This window comes from Ochotona curzoniae, unplaced genomic scaffold (assembly GCF_017591425.1).
Source record: "Ochotona curzoniae isolate NIBS_2020 unplaced genomic scaffold, NIBS_Ocur_1.0 contig_3622, whole genome shotgun sequence".
In the NCBI taxonomy this organism is placed as follows: domain Eukaryota; kingdom Metazoa; phylum Chordata; class Mammalia; order Lagomorpha; family Ochotonidae; genus Ochotona; species Ochotona curzoniae.
The window spans coordinates 13,514,998-13,535,572 of NW_024465926.1; the positions used below are offsets into that span (position 1 = coordinate 13,514,998).

Sequence of the window (20,575 nt, forward strand, 5' to 3'; positions counted from 1 at the left end):
GCTACCAATGATTCATAATCATGAAAAATGACAAGCAGACATTTCTAAAACTCACCGAAATATAGGGGTATGGCCAGGCTTTGGTTTGCTCCAAGTAAAGTGTGAGGGAACTGAAAGAAATTGGTCACCAGATGAATCTTTCTTTAAATGATACTGAGATCCAAGGCCATCCTCTAGGGTGGTCTCCCGTGATGGTGATGAACTCCCCTGATCGTCTGCACAGAGCTCTAATGTTCCTGGGAGTACAGCAGCTTGATCTTCCGAAGTTTTCCTTGTTTTCAGAGGGATATCAGTCTCTACATAGTACTGAAATGGAAAAAGTGCTGTGCCAAGGCCTGATCCACTGTGTACATTAAGCCAGGTGTCTTCTGTTACACTTCCCCTGGGGGAGTGGCCAGGAGAAGGAACAGGTGAGTGCTGAGGTGAAAGGGATCCAGCATAACAAACTTCAGCACTGGAGTGCCTCCGTTTCCCACAGGGGGAAGTGGGTCTGGAGGAGGGTCCTGAGGCTGGCCTGGGGCTCAGCCAGTTCTCATCAGTGACACTGGATCTAGGAGAGTGGCAAGGAGACTGTCTGGGTGACAAGGAGTTTCCGAGTCCATACTGTTGATTCCAGGACTCTTCTCCAGGGCAGCCTCCTGGAGAAGTCAAAGGGGATCCAAGAGTAAATCGGGCAGCAGCTTCATTCAACTCTGAGTCCACGTCATCATAAATGTGTGAAAGAGATTCACAAGAGGATGCATCTGAGAACCAGCTCCTAGAAGAGATACTGCTGGCAGGACTAGGACTAAGGGAAGATTCCCGGTAGGATGGCTCAAGAGGAAGATAGAGATGATCTCTAGAAGGCCTTTCCAAATATTCCCTTTCTGGGTCATTTATATGTAAGTCATCTTCATGTGGATTTGTTTCTTGATGACAGTTAGGGGAAATGGATGTTATTTGAATACTTGGGCACTCGAAAGGCTTGGGACCACCTAATGGGCTATATTTAGATTCAGAAATATCACAAGTTTCCTCATAGTTTTTGTGACTTTGGAGCTGAAGCGATGATGACAAAACAGAAGAGTGAGACGGTAATCCATGATGTGGTAAGCAAAGTGGTGAATTTAAAGTAGATGGAGGTGGATCTACATTAAAGATGTAAATAGATGCACAATCATCTGGCTCAAGATCTACAGGGGGAAAAGCAAAAAAAAAAAAATCAGTAAGAAATTAGAATATTTCAACATAAAAATGCTAAATGAGAAAGTAAATAATCTTTGGAGAGAAAAAAGCACACAAAAATATTACATGCACTGGAGTTGGTGTTTTTGCAAATATTTTAAATTATTTTTATAGATACATATATATATTATACATTAACATATAATTCCGTTTTTTATTTTCACATTTTCTAAAACAAAAAAATCAAACATCGTATTTAAAAAAAAAAACATGTTCATAAAAGAAACAATCTTGGGCTCGGGAAGGTAGCCTAGTAGCCAAAGTCCTCACCTTACACACCAGGATTCCATATGGGTGCCCGTGCTAATCCTGGCATCCCTGTTTCCCATCCAGCTCCCTGCTCACAGCCTGGGAAAGCAGTCGAGGATGGCCCAAAGTTTTGGGACCCTGAACCTGCATGGGAGACCCAGAAGAAGCTCCTGGGTTCTGGCTTTGGATTGGCACAGCGCCATCCATTGCAGTCACTTGGGAAGTGAATTATGGAATGGAAGATATTCCTGTCTCTCCTCCTCTCTGTATATCTGACTTTCAAATAAAAATAAAATCTTTTTCAAAAAATCTTCTCCATAATTCTAAAGACAACTTAAAATTACAATCATGCAAAGTTAGCTACACTTGAGATTTTCAGATTTAAAACACAATAGGGCCCGGCGCGGTGGTGCAAGTGGTTAAGTCCTCGCCTTGCACGCGCCAGGATCCCATATGGGCGTCGGTTCTAATCCCGGCAGCCCCGCTTCCCTTCCAGCTCCCTGCCTGTGGCCCGGGAAAGCAGTTGAGGACCGCCCAAAGCTTTGGGACCCTGCACCTGCGTGGGAGACCCGGAAGAGGCTCCCGGCTTCGGATCGGCATAGTATCGGCCCGTTGCGCTCACTTGGGGAGTGAATCATCGGACGGAAGATCTTCCTCTCTGTCTCTCCTCTCTGTATATCCGCCTTTCCAATGAAAAAATAATAAAAATAAATCTTTAAAAAAAAAAAAATACTTTGCAAAAAAAAATTTATCTTTGAATTCCATTTTCCATATGCTTTAAAAACAAAACAACAGCAAAAAAACATATTTCACATCAGGGAGATTTACAGACAGAAGCAGAGACAGAAAGATCTTCTATACACTGCTTCACTCCCCAAATGACCGCCATGGCCAGAGCTGAGCCAATTCAAAACCGGGAGCTTCTTCCAGATCTCCCACATGGGTTCAGGGTCCCAAGGCTTTGGGGCAACTTCAACCACGTTCTCAGGCCACAAGCAGAGAGTTGGATGTGAGGTGGAACAACCAGGACATGAACCGGGACCCATATGGGCAATTGGTGCCATATGGGATGCCAGTGCCTGTTGATACACAGCACTGCCTGCCCTGCCTTTTTTTTTTTTTTAATGCATGTGCTTTTTGGAGTACCTTTGTATTTTAGTTATTATGTTTGCATATGAGGTTTATCAAGAGGAGAATCCAGTTCAGATTTACAGAGACCTAGTCAACCTCGGCCACTGTGAGCTCTCAGTGACAGCCTCCATAGGCCTCAGTTCCTTTAGATTTCTCTTTTGGGGGAATATTTACAATAAATCCTCATAGCTCTTTTCTCTGCAATCATGCCATGAAGAATTTCTATTTTTGCTTACAGCCAACCAGGTTACAAAATCCATATAATACAACTGGACCCTTTTCCTCAGCAGAAAATAACCCACCAGAGCTCTCAGCTCGTAACTGATTACTACATTAATCACTGTAAAGATAAAACTTCAGAAAATTCATCCCGGTGTAATATTTAACAATAAACACGTCCAACCAGGTTACTCACTAGGAGTTTAGGCAGCAACAGGAGTATCTCGTAATTCTTTTTTCATAATAGAGCGATTATTAACAGTTTTCACAAAGGCAGAAAAGTACTAAGTCCTACAAGATGCTGGCTGAGTACTTTCAGTCATTCTAAGGAGATCATCACTGTGAGATCAAAGACAAAACCATTCATAGATACAACAAAAAGAAATTTTTTCTTCTTTTAAAAATATTTATTTGAAAGAGTTACAGAGAGAAAGGAAGAGAGAGAGGAGAGACTGATATACCATCCACAGACCCAGTCCCTATACGGCTACAGGAACCAGGGACACCATCCAAGTCTCCCTCCTGGGTGGCAGGAGCTCAAACAGCTGTGCCATCTTCAGCTGTGTTTCCCTGGCCATTAGCAGGATCGCGAGTGGAAAAGCCGGGACAAAAACTGGCCAGCAACAAAGGCAGCACTTACACCACAATGCAGGCCCCAGAAGCACAAACCTTTAACTTAGCCTCTGCTCAAAGGTGTTAAAGCCAACTAATTGCTTCTTCACATCAGTATTTCCAGAAAATAATGCAAAGCTCTTTAGGTTTTTGTATTGCTGTCATTAGCCAATTTTTTATCTTAATTTTTAAAAATGTATTTCTTTTTCTTGGAAAGCCAGATATAGAGGAAAGACAGAAAGATTTTGCATCTGTCTGCTGGTTCACTCTGCAAGTGGAAGCAGCTGAGCCAATCCGAAGCCAGGAGCCAGGAGCCTGGAGCCTCTCCCTGGTGTCTGACCTGGAGGAGGTTCCTACTGGCTTCAGATCGGTTCAACTCCGGCCATTGTAGCCACCTGCAGAGTGAAGCATCAGATGGAAGATCTTTCTGTCTCTCCTTCTCTCTGTAAATCTGCATTTCCAGTAAAAATAAATAAATCTTGAGCCATCCTGGACTGCTATCCCAGGGCAAAAGCATGGAGCTAGATGAGAAATGGAGCAGCCAGACACAAATTGGCACTCGTGTAGGATCCCAGGCATGCAAGGAGAGGATTTAACCACTAGGCTACAGCGCTGGGTCCTATCTTAATTTGTTAAAATCTAATTTTCATCTACTTGAAAAGCAGAGGGGGGGGGAGAGGGAAGAAGGCAGGGGAAGAGGGAGAGAGAGAAAAACAAGAAAGATATGCTATCTGCGTGTTCATTCCTAAATGGCTACAAGTAAGATTGGACCAGGCTGACCCCAGGAGCTAGGAATTCCCTCCAGGGTTCCCACACAGGTGGAACTATCCTTAACATCTTCACCCACTGCCTCCCAGGCTGCATTAGTAGGAAGCTGCATCAAAAGTATAGACACATAATATCACAAGCAGCAGCTTAATCCTCAGTGCCACAACACGTGCCCAGCATCCTTTAACTCTCTCTGTTAAGTCCTAGACTTAAGATTTGTCTTATTTATTTGAAACGCAAAGTTATAGAAAGGAAGGGATATGGTGAGAGGGGCAGAGAAAGTGAGAGAGGGAGCAGGAATCTTCAATCTGTTGGTTCTCTCCCCAAATAGCTGCAAGGATAAGGACTAGACCAGGCAAATCCTAGAACCAGGAGCTTCATTCAGGTCCTTTGTGGGTGCAGGGGTTGAAGCACTTGGACCACGCTCCATAGCCTTCTCAGGCACATTATCAGGGTGCTGGACTGGCAGCCAGAACTTGAACTCACACTAATGTGTGTGGCAGTTCCTGCAAAAGTGGCAGCCTAACTGCTACACACACACCAACCCTGTGCAGACTTGTAATCTGTAAACACATTCGCTGAAGGGTAGTGATTGATTTAGAATACAATTAAAGTTTTAGGACTGATTGTGATCATGGTTGAATTTTTCTGTAAAACTTCCAAAAATCACAAAATTGTACACGTTAAATGGGTAGACTACATGCTATGCAGACTGTTACTCAACTGCTAAAATACATAATAACTAGAAGATATAATAGAAAAATGACAACTGACAATAGTAATGCAGATCAAATTTATTAAGAAACAAATATTCATAGAAGTAAAATTTTAAAACACATAGAAAAGCAATGTAAAAATAAAACGAGAAAGAACAAAAACAACAAAGACAAGATCTTCCAGAGACTGAAATATACTGTGGAGTGGATGTTTTGCAGTGCTCAAGATGTTGCTTCAGATGCCCTCATCCCACATCGGAGTGAAGAACCTCAGTCTAGCCCAGCCCTGATCTGAGATACCTGCTGCAGTACAGTGTGGGAGGCAGCAAGGGCTGACTCAAGCCGTTGAGAACCTGCCACCTACATGGCAGACCTAAACTGAGCTCCAGATCCTGGCTTCAGCCCAGCCCAGCCTCACAGGTTGGAGGCATTTAAGAACTGAACTAGCAAAGGAGTCTCTCTTTCTCTCTGCATTTCAAATAAATTAATAGAAATGCAAAAATAAAAACAACCACCCCACACCATATTGTAAAAACCCCAAATAACGGGCAAGCATACATGTTGGTCAGGTGTGGGGACAAACCAGTCTGGGCCAGCTCATAACACATTGGCAGATCTGAGAACCAAGACAGGGAGCAGGAGGAGCCAGATCGGGCCGCAACACCAGCCAGTTCACATTAGGGCTGGGATAACCATCAGGGTGGGCTGAGACAGGCTGCAGCACCCACCAGCTGGAACAGGGGCAGGATAGACCAGGCCAGGTTGTGCAATATGACTGCAGATGCTGAGGTCATACAAGTCATGCCAGCCTGGGCCAAGTGGGGGCCATGTTCATGAGTCCCAGGGACAGTGTATCTTCCGTCCAATGATTCACTCCCTAAGTGACCACAATGGCCAATGCTGTGCCGATCTAAAGCCAGGATCCAGGAACTTCTTCCAGGTATCCCATACGGGTGAAGGGTCCCAAAGCATTGGGCCATCCTCAACTGCTTTTCCCAGGCCACAAGCAGGGAGCTGGATGGGAATTGGAGCTACTGGGATTAGAACTGGCGCCCATATGGGATCCCGGTGTGTTCAAGGAGAGGACTTTAACCGCTAGGCCATGCCGCCGGGCCCTTCATGCATAATTTTTTAAAAAAATGGGCCCGAACCCAGCGCGGTGGCACAAGTGGTTAAGGTCCTCGCCTTGCATGCCCGGGATCCCATATGGGCACTGGTTCTAATCCCAGCAGCTCCACTTCCCTTCCAGCTCCCTGCCTGTGGCCCGGGAAAGCAGTCGAGGGCGGCCCAAAGCTTTGGGACCCTGCACCAGTGTGGGAGACCCGGAAGAGTCTCCTGGCTTTGGATCGGCATAGCATTGGCCGTTGTGCTCACTTAGGGAGTGAATCATCGGACCGAAGATCTTCTTCTCTGTCTCTCCTCTCTGTATATCCGCCTTTCCAATAAAAAAATAATAAAAATCTTAAAAAAAAAAAAAAAAAAAGGGCCCGAAGTGGTAGTCTGGTGGCTGAAGTCCTTGCCTTGCATGTGCTGGGATTTCATATGAGCACTGGTTCATGTCCCAGATGCTCCACTTCCCTTCCAGCTCCCTGCTTGTGGCCTGAGAAAGTAGTCAAGGATGCCCAAAGCATAGGGACCCTGCTCCTATGTGGTAGACCTGGAAGAAGCTCCTGGCCTCTAGCTCTGGATCAGCTCAGCTCTGGCTGTTGCGGCTACCTGGGGAGTGAACTAGCAGATAGAAAATCTTTCTGTCTCTCCTTCTCTCTGTAAATCTGATTTTCCAATTAATATAATAACAAATCTCAAAAACAAAAGGCCACCTTTATGGCAAGCACGATGGTGTAGTGGGTAAAGCTGTCGCCCGGGGAGCCAGCATCCCACTTAGGTGCCAGTTTGAGACCTGGCTACTCCACTTTGATCCAGCTCCCTGCTAACATGCCTGGGAAGGCAGTGGAAGATGGTCCAAGTGCTCGTGCTGCTACACCCACATGGGAGCCCTGAAAGAAATTCCAAACTCCTGACTTAACTTGGCCTAGTCCTGGCCATTGTGGCCATTAGGGGAGTGAATGAGCAGGTGGAAGATTTCTCTTCATTGCTTTCTCTCATCTCTATCTCTTACTCTGTCTAGAACTCTGACTCCAAAATAGATAAATATTGAAGGAAACAAAAAAGGATTTGAGGGGTGGGTACTATGACACTGCAGGTTAAAAGCGCCACCTGGCAAGTACCTTCATATCCCATGCGGAGTGCCTTATCTGAGTCCTAGGTACTCAGTAATTCTGATTCAGCTTCCTGCTAATACACCCAGGAGGCAGTAGGCAATTATGCAAATACTTGGGTTAGTCCCATTCTTTACAGGCATTTTGGAAAAGAACCCAAGAATGGCAGATCTCTCTCTTTTCCCTGTCACTCTCCTTTCCAATACATAAATCTAAAAGAAAAATAAAACAATAAGATTTTTAGATGTAACAGCAAAATTGTAGATAAAAAAATTAAAATATATAAATTGAGCTACATTTTGCTTTTAAGCTAAAATGTCTACACTTCAAAGGACATTATTCACACAATAAAAAGACAACTTAGAAAGGGGAAATTATTTGTATATTATAGTTCTCATAAGTGTTTAACATTTACATTCAATGTTTACATTCAACAATCTGATTTACAAAGGGACAATGGACTTGAAACATACATTTCTTCAGAAAGATACAAGTCAGTATCCCCTACCAGAGTGCTTGGATCTCCAGTCCACTCTGCTTCATTCTAGCCACCTGCTAATGTACACCCTGAGAGATTTGTTTTGGGGTTTCTTGCCATCCATACAGGAGATCCAGAAATGAGTTCCAGGATCCTGGCTTTGGCTTGGCTCAGCTCAGCTCAGCCCCAAGTGATCCCTTCATCTAGGGAGTCAGTGAATAGAAGACTGATCTCTGTCTCTCTACATCACTCTGCCATATGCGTTTTTTTGTTTTTTGGTTTGTTTTTTGTTTTTTTGAGATTTATTTATTTCAAAGGCAGAGAGGGAGGAAAGGAGAGAGATAAGAGAATTGACTGATCTTTCAACTACTGCTTCACTCCCCAAATGGCTACAATAGCCCTAGCTGAAGTGTCAGGAGCCTGGAGCTTCGTACAGATCTTCCACATGGGTGTAGGAGCTGAACACTTGAAACCTCTTCCATTGCCTTCCCAGCTATATCATCAGGGTGCTGGCCTGGAAGTAAACAACTGGGACACAAACCACTGACTATATGGAATGCTGTTGCCACACGTGGTGGCTTTACCTTCTATGCCACAGGACCCCCAGGTCCCATTCCATTTATATTTTTAAAAGATACGGGACGGATCAGCTGTGTGGTATAGTAGGTTAAGCTTCCACCTGTGGTATCGGCTGAGTTGGGCTGGGATACAGCACCTATCAGTTTGCATAGGACATGGGGCTGGGGATAGAACTGATTAGGCAACCACAATCACTAATGTGTGCTTAGACTGATGCGGGTGATGGACTGAACTGGATCCTGAACTGGCTGGCACACGCAAGAGTTGGCTCTGGGGTCACCGCAGGTGAGTTTTCTTGGGGAACTCCCCAGCTGGACTACTGGATTCAAAATTCCAGTTATGGGTTGAATCATAGGATTTATGGTCCAACCTTGAACTACATGCATGTGTCAGGCCAGGCATGTGCCCTCAACTGCTGATGCCTGTGCAGCGAATGGTACTGCCAATTACACATGGGGGCAGGACATCCAGCTCATTTAGGCATGCCACAGGATGTCGAGTGACATATCAGAGGATAAAGAGCAGAACAGGTTGGACAACTCTCCAGGCTGAGGTTTGGCAGCAAGTGCCTGGGCGAGTGGGTGCACTAGGGTAGACTGTTAGCCCGTGGATCTTGCGGGAATTTTCTCAGCCTTAGAGCAACAGGGCTGTCAGCATCTCAGAACTGCCAAAGCTGCTCAGATGACACCCTTGGAGCATTCTTTTTTCACTTTGACTTTTTTTAAAAAAAAGATTTATTTGTTTTTATTGGAAGGTCAGATATACAAAGAGGAGAGATAGAGAGGAAGATTTTCTGTCTGATGATTCATTCCCCAAGTGGCACGACAGCTGGAGCTCAGCCTATCCAAAGCCAGGAGACACGTCTCCCACGTGGGTGCAGGTTACCAAGGTTTTCCCAGGCCACAAGCAGTGAGCTGGATGCAAACTAACACCCATATGGGATCCCAGTGTGTGCAAGGCGAGGACTTTAGCCACTAGGTTACTGCATTGGACCCACCTGGAGCATTCTTCACATTGGGTTTTCTAAGATGATGTCTGACTTTACAATAAAAATAAATAAATAAATCTTTTTATAAAAGTACTTGATAATTTAGCAAAAATTGTTAATAAACAACAAACATATCAACCCTTTATATTAGAAAAGCACAGAAAGTCATCCCTAAAGGCTTTCTAATATATGAGCATCTCACTATATTAAATAGCCCTAGCACAGATTTTCTTTTTTTTTTTTTTTATTTAATAATCTTAGTTTATTAGGGTACAAAGGGTCACGGGCTACAGGGTGAAAGTGGGTAATATCATTGTTTCCACACTAATATAATCATTTTGTCCTGTATCTAGGGTTAGGGGAGTAACAAAGGGGAAAGCCCCACCCTACCTCCCACCCATCCCCGATCCCCAACATGAGGCGCGCTCCAAGGGTCCTGCTCATACAGTTTTGATAGTTCATCAGTTCTGGATTGCTGCCAATCTCTCCGTCCCAACCGTAATGAAACCTATTCAGAGTCCACTGGCTGACAGTCTCTTGATGGTTGGGGTTCCAAGATCAGCAGTTCAGTTCGAGAAATATCCAAAGAAACTTCATCTGAGTTGATCCCAGATCTGATTCTTGAGTGAGTTTGCTAGTACAGACTCCAACACTGTTCGTCACACCAATCAGCTTATGCATATGCTGGTCGTTGCGATTACTGGGTCCGTTCGGCTTCCAGCCCTGTCTTCCTTGTGAACCAATGGGTGTTGTAGTCCAGCTCGATTCTACCCACTTCATACTCGGTCTTCATGCAAATCAGTTGGAGCTGCAGCCTAGTTGGGGCGACTCCCCAAAACCCCTACCAGTTCTGCCCCCTACCCTGGTTCCCATGCTTGCCAGTATGCACTGCAGGCTTGTCCAGTCTGTCCCACATCCCAATTAGCTCTCGCACACGTCAATGGACATTGAAGCCTGGTTCAACCCAACCAACCTATTATCCAGCCCATACACCCACTGGCAGGTGCCTTTCTGTCAAGCCACCCCTGCTTCTAGCCTGGGTTTCGTGCTGTCCAGTAAGGGTGGTAACCCTGAGGGAGGTGCCCACTATTTCCCTACTAGGCCACACCCACTCCTAGAGTATGCAGTCTCCAGGTAGTTTTGGCATTTGACTTGTCAGAATTGGCTCCTAGTACCAGCCTCTGCCAGCTAACGCTGTGGCTAAGCCCAAACACCCCTCAACCCACTCTAATTTTAACTTGCACCAGTCAGAACAGTCAGCTCACCGTGTGGCCCACAGGTGCTATAGCCCTGCCTAGTCTGAACTGCCCCCATCCGTATTCACACTTTCCAATGGAAGTAGTTATCCAGCAGGGGTGCCCACGTTCCCCTGTTGGCTTTGCCTCCTCCCTGATTGTCATATGTGCTGTTTGTGTGCTGCAGCCACATCTGGTACGGCTCATCTCACCTTGGCATTACTTGTTGTGTACTGGTATGTGTTGCAACCGAACCTGGCTCGACCCACACTCTGTTCTGGTGCTCGGATTCACCAGAAGGTAATGTGAACAGACTCAGGCTGGTCTGCCCCCAACCCATGCCATGTGTATGCCAGTGGGATAATTTTCATTGCCTGTTTTGGGTTGTTCCCTATTGTGCTTCTTGCGCTTACCTGCATGGGACTGTGTCCTGCCAGAGAAGTTGCCCAGGCTCCTCCACCAGAACCTCTCCCAATGCCAGTTTTCGCGCATACCAGTGGGTCCATGAGCCAGCACTACTCAGTTCGCCTGCTATCCTAGGAGGAACAGTGGCTTTTCCTGCCTGGCCTCCGACCCAAGCTGGTTCTTGTTGTTGGATATTTCAACCCAGCCATGGCTCTTCCATACCCCTACCCAGCTCACACATGGTTCAGTAAGGGCTGAGACCTAACCTAGTCTGTCACACAACCCTCCCCGGTCCTCCAGAGCACCAGATGGTGTTGGAATTTGGCCTGGCTTGGTGCTTCCCATCCCAGTCCACAATTGTGCCAAGTGAGATTACAATCGTATCCTGATCAGAATGTAGCCTCAGTTCCAGCCCATGCGCTCCTTGGTGGGAAACTCAACCCAGCTAGGGTGTCCCGTTATTTCCCCAACTGGGCCTCTGCCCTGCCATAGAGCAGGTGTAGGCCGGTGGTTGTTCTGTCTCCGCTTGGCAGAGCCCCTCACTTGTCCTGGCCCCTTGGATGCTGTGGCTTAGTGCCTCTGCCTCACACAGAGCAGTATGTGCAAGGACCTACCTGGCATGAGCTGCCTAGCACAGATTTTCAACTCCAGAATTCACAAATCCACAGTGCTTCAAAAATTTAATTTCAAGAGTTATTGACTATGTTCCTGCAGCCACCAGAGGGCCCCAGGCAAGCACACAGTAACTGAAATAACAGATTGCCTACACATCTCTTTTCTAACAGTCTGAAGCAGAGCTTGGCAAAATATAGCCTATAGGCCAAATCAGGCCTACCACCCGTTTTCTATAGCCTGTAAGAACTGTTTTTACATGACTGACATATGATAGAGATAAACAGTTCACATTCACTGGCTCTACCAAATGTCCATGATAAGCAAGACTGGGCTGAGGACAATGCAGGGAGGCAAAAATCTGATGCAGGCCTCCCACGTGGCTAACAGAAATTCAACCACTTGAGACATCACTGCTGCTTCCCAGGGTCTACATCAGCAGGATGCTAGCTAGCGTAAGAGCCATGGAGGTGGCCAATGACATCAGAGCACTGCATCTGAATCAACATCTTGAAAGCTATGTTCAACAAACCATGAGATAAGAGATATGACCCAAATTCAGATACTCATAAAGTATTTTTTTTAAAAGATTTATTTTTATTGGAAAGTCAGATATACAGAGAGGAGGAGAGACAGAGAGGAAGATCTTGCGTCCAATGATTCACTCCCCAAGGGAGAGCAACAGCCAGTGCTGTGCCGATCCGGAGCCAGGAGCTTCTTCCAGGTCTCCCACACGAGTGCAGGGTCCCACCACTTTGGACCATATGGGATCCCGACACTTTCAAGGCGAGGACTTTAGTCGCTAGGTCACCGTGTTAAGCCCTGAATACTCATAAAGTCTTACTAGAATTTGGCCACGCTCATTTGTTTATATACTATCTACAATTATTTCACACAAGGTTAGAGCTGATTAGCTCTACCACCCTTTATTTCTTCTTGGTATGTGGTACACTAACAAATTTCAGTGACACGATTCTAACTTGACCACATTTCAATTGCAATACATATTGATGTACTGCGACTGTTAACTATCAGTGTACACGCATCAAATCAAATTAGAAAAAATAAAGCAGACTTTGGATGTTCCTCTTTTAAAGCACAATGGAGTGTGGGTTACTCTGTGTCAAATTAGATGGTAAAGCATTATGCTTATCATGCAATGATACTATGATTGTGCAAAAACAATACATTATAAATCAGCATTATTACAGCAAGTATCCATGACAGTATTTCCAATTTCCAAAGAAAATAAAAGAGAAATAAAAAGCTTAAAGCAATATCTTTTCATTGTAGGATTTCTTCACCAAAAGAAAATAAAAATGAAGCTGCAAACCAAGTTTCTAAATGAGCCATTTCTTAGTCAAGCAAAGAAAGTCACTGATGCTGTTATTTAAATTATTTGATTGCAGTAACCTACAAATCATGTTTCTAGGAAATGAACTCTTTCAAGATTATTAGTTTTTAGCAAAAATAGCTGACAGCAAATTTAGAATATTGGCAACAATATCAGTAGACACAAAACAAGGTAAATCATTTCCTTGAAAAGTAGTTTTCCTTGGTTCTTAATGTCACCAAATGTTACCAATTCTGTTTAGTTATTTTTTATTTGAAGAGTTATGGCAGAGTTTAAAGTAACTGAAGAATTGTCCTTTCTGGCTAATGAACAAGAAACAAACTCAGGAAAGAATATTTTCTGATTGCTTGGGATGCCCGCACCCAATACTGGAGTCTCAGCTCTGCTCCAGATGCCTGTTAACGCACAGCTTGGGCAGAAGCAGAGGTTGATGGGTCCCTACAACTCATAAGGGAGGCCTAGACTGCATTCCAGGTTCCTGGCTCAGCCCCAGGTGTTAAAGGATTAAGCAGTAGGGAGAAAATGTCTCTCTTCCCTGTCTCAGTCTCTCATTTCTTTCTAAATGAGAGGGAAAAGAAAGCAAATACATGAGTATTAAAAAAATATTTTTTGGGCCCAGCGACGTGGCCTAGTGGCTAAAGACCTCGCCTTAAATGCACCAGGATCCCATATGGGCGCTGGTTCTAATCCCGGCAGCTCCACTTCCCATCCAGCTCCCTGCTTGTGGCCTGGAAAAGCAGTCAAGGACAGCCCAAAGCCTTGGGACCCTGCACCAATGTGGGAGACCCAGAAGACACTCCTGGCTCCTGGCTTCAGATTGGCTCAACTCTAGCTGTTGCGGTTACTTGGGGAGAGATCCAGTTGATGGAAGATCTTTCTGTCTCTCCTCTCTGTAAATCTGACTTTGCAATAAAAATAAATAAATCTTTAAAAAGAAAAAGAACAGATCTATAATAATCAATTCAGTAGTCAAACTCTCCCCCACAAAAAACAGTTCAGGATCAGATGGCTTCACTGGCAAATACTACCAAGTATTTAAGAGAATAATTAATGGTAATTCTTCTCAAACTCTTAAAAAATACACAGTAGGAAAATAACACGGCTTTTTTTTTTTAAGATCTTATTTATTTATACTGGAAAGGTTGATTTACAGAGAGGAGACAGAAAGATCTTCCATCCACTGGTTCACTGCCCAAGTGGTCACAAAGACCAAAGCTGAGATAATCTGAAGCCAGTAGTGAGGAGCTTTTTCTGGGGTTTCAGCTACAAAGTATGAAGACCCTGAGCCATCCTGCTGTTTTTCCAGGCCACAAGTACTGAGCCAGATGGGAAGTGGAATGGTTGGGACATGAACTGGCATCCACAGGGGATGCCATCATTTGGAGATGGAGGATTAGCCATTTAAACTATTTCACCAGCCCCAACACCTTTACAAAAAAGCTTTTATTTATTTGAAAGACAGAGCCCAGAAGTCCATGCAGGTTTCCTCTTGGTGGCAGGAAGCCAAAACCACTGCCTTGCAGAGTGTGCACCACCAGGAAGCAGGAAGCAGGAGTGCAGTGTGAACTTGATGCAGACATTCTGCTAGGAGATGTGGGTGTCCTAAACGGTGCTTTAATTGCTACACCAAACACCCACCCTTGGAACATTTCTTAACACATTCTATGAGCCCAGCATTTTTCTGGTACCAAAACAAGACAAAAATACCACACACACAAAAACAAACTATACCAATAACACTGAAGAATAGATTCGTAAAAGTTCTCAACAAAGCTTTTCGTGTCCATATCGTTCTGCAAACATAGTGAAGGTTCCTAAAAACTGCGGACCTTCCACAAGAAGTGTGGCAAGTACCAGCCCAACAAAGTAACACAGTGTAAGAAGGACAAAGACTCCCTCTAGGCCAAGGGGAAACAGCGTTATGATAGGAAGCAGAGTGGCTATGGTGGGCAGACTAAGCCTTTCTTCCGGAAAAAGGCTAAAACTACAAAGAAGACTGTGCTGCTGCTTGAGTGTGTAGAGCCCAACTGCAGATCCAAGAGAATGCTGGCTATTAAGAGATGTAAACATTTTGGACTGGGAGGAGATAAGAAGAGAAAGGGCCAAGAGATCCAGTTCTAATCTTCATTCTCAGCTTTGTTATGAATTGAATAAAGTCTTAAGATTATTGCTCACTTAATTTTTTGGGGGAGGGGAGAAAATAAACTGGAGCCATCGATAAAAAAAAAAGTCCTCAACAAAAACAATCCAACTAAATCCAACAGCACCCTAAAATGCAAGGTAACTGAAAAAATTAAAATGTGAAAAGTCACACTAACAGAATGAAGAGGAAAAATATGACCATTTCAAAGACAAAAAGCAGAATTCAGAATTCAATACCTTTTTCATGATTAAAAAAAAAAAAACAACCTGAAGACAACTAGGAAGAGAAGGGAACTTCCTTAACATGATGAAGGGTATACATAAAACACCCTCAGATGACATCAAACTTTAAAAAAAAAAGTGCTCCCCCATGAATAAGACAATGGATTTTTGCTCTAACATGGCTATTCACTGCAATATGAGAAGTCTTAGCACAATTAAGCAATAAAAAAAGAAACAAAAAGTGCCCAAATGGGAAAGGAAAAAGTCAAACTCTGGAGAGGCGTCATGGAGGAGTGATTTGAGCAGGCTCATGTGACCTCTGCACCCCATATTGGAGGGCTGGTTCAAGTTGTAACTGCTCTGCTTCCTTTCAGCTCCCTGCTAATGTTCCGAAAAGAAAGCAGATCCACCAAAGACCTAACTGGATTCCAGGTCCTAGGTCAGGCCTGGCCCAGCCCTGGCTTCTGTGGGCATATGGAGAGTAAATCAGTGGATGGAAGATCGCTCTCGCTCTCTCTCTCTCTTTTGCTGTTGCTCTGCCTTTCAATATAAACAATTAAAAAAATATAAACTGAAAGCTGAAAATATAAACAATTTAAAAAAAAAGAGAGAAACTAAAAAAGTTAGTGAAGTATTGCAATGTCATGTAACCACTGCCTGCAATACCAACATGCCATTAGTTCAAGTCCCAGTTGCTCTGCTTCTGATCCAGCTCCCTGCCAATGTGAAGGAGGAAGCAATGGAAGATGGCCCAAGTACCTGGGCCTCTGCCATCATGTGGGAGACTTGGAAACAGCTCCAGGCTCCTAGCTTTGGTCTGGCCAAGTCCCAACCATTGTGGCCATTTGGGAAGTGGATGGAAGATCTCTCCGTCTCTAACTCTGACCTTTAAATAAATACATATTTGCAGATGACATGATTCCATACATAGCAAATTGCATAGAATAGGATGTTTGCAGTCCATATCCAGACACCTCATACACACCTCGACTTCTCTACATCTACTCCAGCTTCTTGAGGATGACACCCCAGAAGGCCATAGATGATGGTCTGAGCACACCGGTCCCTGCAACATGGGAAGAAGACCCACATAGAGCTTCAGATTCCTGCGTGGCTGTGTCCTGGTCCAACCCTTGCTGATGCAGGCACTTAGGGAGTGAACCAGTGAACTGAAGATTCTGCTGTCTCCAACTGTTTCTATGATTTTTAAATAAACAAAAATAAATTTTTTAAAAAATGTAGATTAACTCAAAATGGATTACTGATTTAACTAAAAGACCCAAAACTATAAAACTTTTAGAAATAAACCTAAGGTACAATTTCAGTGCTTCAGACTTGTCAATGGATCTTATATTAAAAACTAAAAGCAAAAGCAACAAAAGAAAAACTAGACCAGACTGGGTAAAAATCCTAACATTCACCTTGGAAGGTAGGAGGTGATGATGTTAGTAGCTGGGTCCCTGCCACCCTGAAGACCCACACTGAGTTCCCGACTCCTGGCTTCAACCTGCATTTTGTCCCAGGCTGAGTTTGTCATATGGTGAATGAACCAGCAGATGGGAGAGCTCTTTCTCTGCCTCTCAAATTAATAAAATTATTTTTAAATTAGAACAAAATTTTTAAAAAGTAAAAGACATTCAACATAACAGGAAACACTATTTGCAAGTCACCTGATAAGAATTTAGTATCCAGAATTTAAAAAAAAAAAAAAAAGCATTGACAACTAAACAACAACAACAAAAACCCAAGTAAAAACTAGACAAAGTGGGCCCGGCGTGGTGGCCCAATGGCTAAAGTCCTCGCCTTGAACACTCCAGGATCTGATATGGGTGCCAGTTCTAGTCCTGGCTGCCCTGCTTCCCATCCAGCTCCCTGCTTGTGGCCTGGGAAAGCAGTCGAGGACGGCCCAAAGCCTTGGGACCCTGCACCAGCGTGGGAGACCTGGAGGAGGTTCCTGGCTCCTGGTTTTGGATCGGTGCAGCACCAGCTGTTGCAGTCACTTGGGGAAGAGCTCTCTGTATATCTGACTTTCCAATAAAAATAATAAAATAAAAATCTTGAAAAAAAAAAACTGGACAAAGCACATAACTGGACAGTACTTCAAAACTACGTAGCTGACCAAAAAACACATGTCCAACATGCTCGTCACTGAGGAAATACAAATCAAGGATACAACAATATACCATTTTATATACTCTAGGAAGGTTTTAATATAATTCATTATCCAGAAAGTAAGAAATATAAAGGATGGAAAGAAATAAGAATCCTCATACTTCACTGTTGGCAATGTGAAGCGGCATAGCCACAATGGGAAAATGTCTAAGAATTTAATTAAAAAATTATAGTGATTCCAATCACAGGCCATATGTGTCTACACAAAAAGAACACATATTTACACAGCAGTATTACTCTTTTCCAAAAGTAGAAACAAACCCAGTGTTCCTTACTGGATAGATTAACAAGCTAACTTTGGTAAATACATACAATAGAATATTATTCAGTCATAAAAAGGAACAATGCATTTACAGATGATATAACATAATCTCAGTGAACCTTGAACAATAAGGGGAAAAGCCAGACACAAAAGGCCATATATTGTAAGATCCTTTCTTTAAAATAGATATATTGGAAAGTCAGAGTTACAGAAACAAAGCGAGAAACTCTGAGAGAGATTTTCCATCCACTGGTTTACCTCCAGGATGGCTGCCATAGCCAAGGCTGGGCCAGCCTGAAGGTGGGAGACAGACATGCCATCTGGGGCCTCCCAGGTGAGTGGCAGAGGCTCAAACACTTGGATCCTATTCCAGTGCTCTTTTCAGGTCATTAGCAGGGTGAAGGATCAGAAACGGCACAGCTGGGACTGCAACTAGCAACTATACGAAATGCCAGTGTTGCAGGTGGCAGCTTTAGTTGTGCCACAACACTGGCCCCTCTAAGAGCTTTTAAAACAAAAAATATATGTATTTATTTATTTTTATCTGAAAGGCAGATTAGCAGAGAGAAGTAAAGACAGAGAACTTCAATCTGATGGATTACTCCCCAAAACACTACCGTGGCTAGAGCTACACCAGTCAGAAGCCAGGAACCAGGAGCTTCTTCTCAGTCTCCATGGTGACTCAGGCTATCCTCTGCTGCCTTCCCAGGCCATAAGCAGGCAGGGTGGGAAGTGGACCGGAGCCAGGAACAGAACTGGTGCCCAAATAGAATGCTGGCATCACAGGAAGAGACTTAGCCTAATACATCACAGCACTGCCTCCTTGAAGAGCCTTTTATATGATACATCCAGAATAGTCAAATCTATCACAACATAGAACACAGAAGTTGTCTGGGGATGAGGAAAGAGAAAAATTTTCAGTGATTAATAGGTATGGGTTTTTTCTGTAATAGAATGATGAAAAAATTCTCAATCTGAAGAGTTTGTATTTACACAAAACAATAAATACATTAAATATCACTTAATTTTATATTGTTAAATGATTGACCTATGTTGTGTGAATTTCACTTCAGTAAAAATTTCAAAACATGGGAGTGGGTATCTGGTATTTGGCATTAACAATTTAAAAAGTGGCTTGAATTCCTGCATTCCATAGCAGATTGCATGCCTTCCAGTTACAGCTCTGCTCCTAATTCGAGCTTCCTGTTTATGTACACCAAGAAGCAGAAAACAACCACGCACAAGTAGTTAGGTCTCTCCTGTCCACATGGCAGACTAAGATCGAATTACAGTTCTTGGCTTCTACCTGGCCAAGACTCAGCTGTTAAGGGCATGAGGACATAAATCAGCCAAGGGTAGAGCTCTGGCCAGTCTATCTCACTTAAACATAAAAGACTTTAAATGAAAGAAAGATGTGTTAAGAAAGATGAGTGGAAACACAATTTTACCTGTGCCCTATGTAACTCCACCAAGCGATGGTATTAAAGAAAAAAGGGAGGGGATTAAAAACAAGAAAAAAAAAAAACACAAGAAAAGATGAACCCATAGCAACAAAACTTTTTCACTAGAATGCAGAACTGTGCTGATTTAGCATGTGAAAAAGCTAAATCAGAAGCAAGGATGGCCAAGAAGAAAAGTGATTTGCAGCAAACATTCTTTGAAGAACTGTACTTTCAGGTCCTTTTCAAAGAGGTGAAAGCAAAACTGAAAACAAAATAGGTTAAAAATTAATGAGCAGCTAAACGCTCTTCCAATTTCCCACATCTCTTCATTCCATACTACTAGGTGACATTTCCTTCCCACACGATGCTCGACATATTCTGAAGAGGGAAACCAGAAGGCTAACTGAGAGCTGGGAAACCAAGCTAAAAACAGGATGATGAAATAGAAGTCTTTCTAAAACATATACTGAAACCCTAAGTGTGTTTTCCCTTGGCTCAACAGCACGATGGGCTTACACGCTGAGAGTCCTCCCTTGGGAATCTAATTAGCCTAAGAGAAAAGATTTGCTGATAATAACATCACAGGTAACCTAGCTGAAAAATCCCTACAATGAGGTCTGCAGTTAGCAACTGCCACTTGTGATAAAATAGTTGCCAGTAAGATTTTAATGCCCCATTTAAAAAAAAAAAAAACAACAGATAGCTGGGTCCTGCAGTGGTAGCCTAGCAGCTAAAGTCCTCACCTCGCATGTGCCGGGATCCCATACAGGTGCCAGTTCTAATCCCAGCAACCCTGCTTTCCATTGCATCGGACAGAAGATCTTCCTCTCTTGTCTTTCCTCCTCTCTGTATATCTGACTTTCTAATAAAAATAAAATAAATTTTAAAAAATAGATAGCCACAATACCGAAATATCTAGGACAGTATCAACATTAAAGACAGAAAAAAAAAAAAAAAACGCAGAGGGAAGACTAAGCAACAAGATGGAAACTTCAAAATTGAAAAACAAGATGCAGGCATTCATCTTGGTAGTTGAGTCTGCATCCCACATCAGAGTACCTGGGTTCAGAGTACCTTTGGAACCCAATTCCAGCTTCTTGCTCAAATATTACCTGGGAGGGGCAAGGTGGGTTCCTGCCATCCTCAAGCGAGATTTGGATTGAGTCTCCAGGTCCTGGAGTTGCCCAGCCACCGCAGGCAGGCATTTGGGAAGTGAACCAGCAGATAACCACAACCGTTCATGTTCTCATTCTGTGTGTGTGTGTGTGTGTGTGTCACTAAAAAAAAAATTTCTAAGATTTATTTATTTATATTGAAAAGGCAGTTTAACAGAGAGAAGGAAATGCAGAGAGAAAGATCTCTCTTAAAAAATGAGTTAAAAAACTGGTGCCCATGAGACCCTAGAATGTGCAAGGCAAGGATTTAACCACCGAAACACCATGCTAGATCCCCCCAGAAAAAAAAAATTTAAGAAAGGCAGATATGCAAAGAGGAAAGACAGAGAGGATCTTCCATCTGATGGTTTACTCCCCAAAGTTTGGAGCTG

At 43.6% G+C, this 20,575-nt stretch overlaps 1 protein-coding gene and 1 pseudogene across 3 annotated transcripts in view; one reads left to right on the plus strand and one right to left on the minus strand.

Moving 5' to 3' along the window:
* NFATC3 (nuclear factor of activated T cells 3) overlaps positions 1 to 20,575 on the minus strand; it is a 96,910-nt gene that overhangs the window by 60,294 nt on the left and 16,041 nt on the right. For all 3 annotated transcript variants that reach the window (XM_040982492.1, XM_040982493.1, XM_040982491.1), the window contains exon 2: positions 56 to 1,172. In XM_040982492.1, coding sequence (XP_040838426.1) covers positions 56 to 1,172 — 1,117 coding nt within the window. The remainder of the gene's footprint in view (positions 1 to 55; positions 1,173 to 20,575) is intronic.
* LOC121157767 lies at positions 12,537 to 14,957 on the plus strand (annotated as a pseudogene).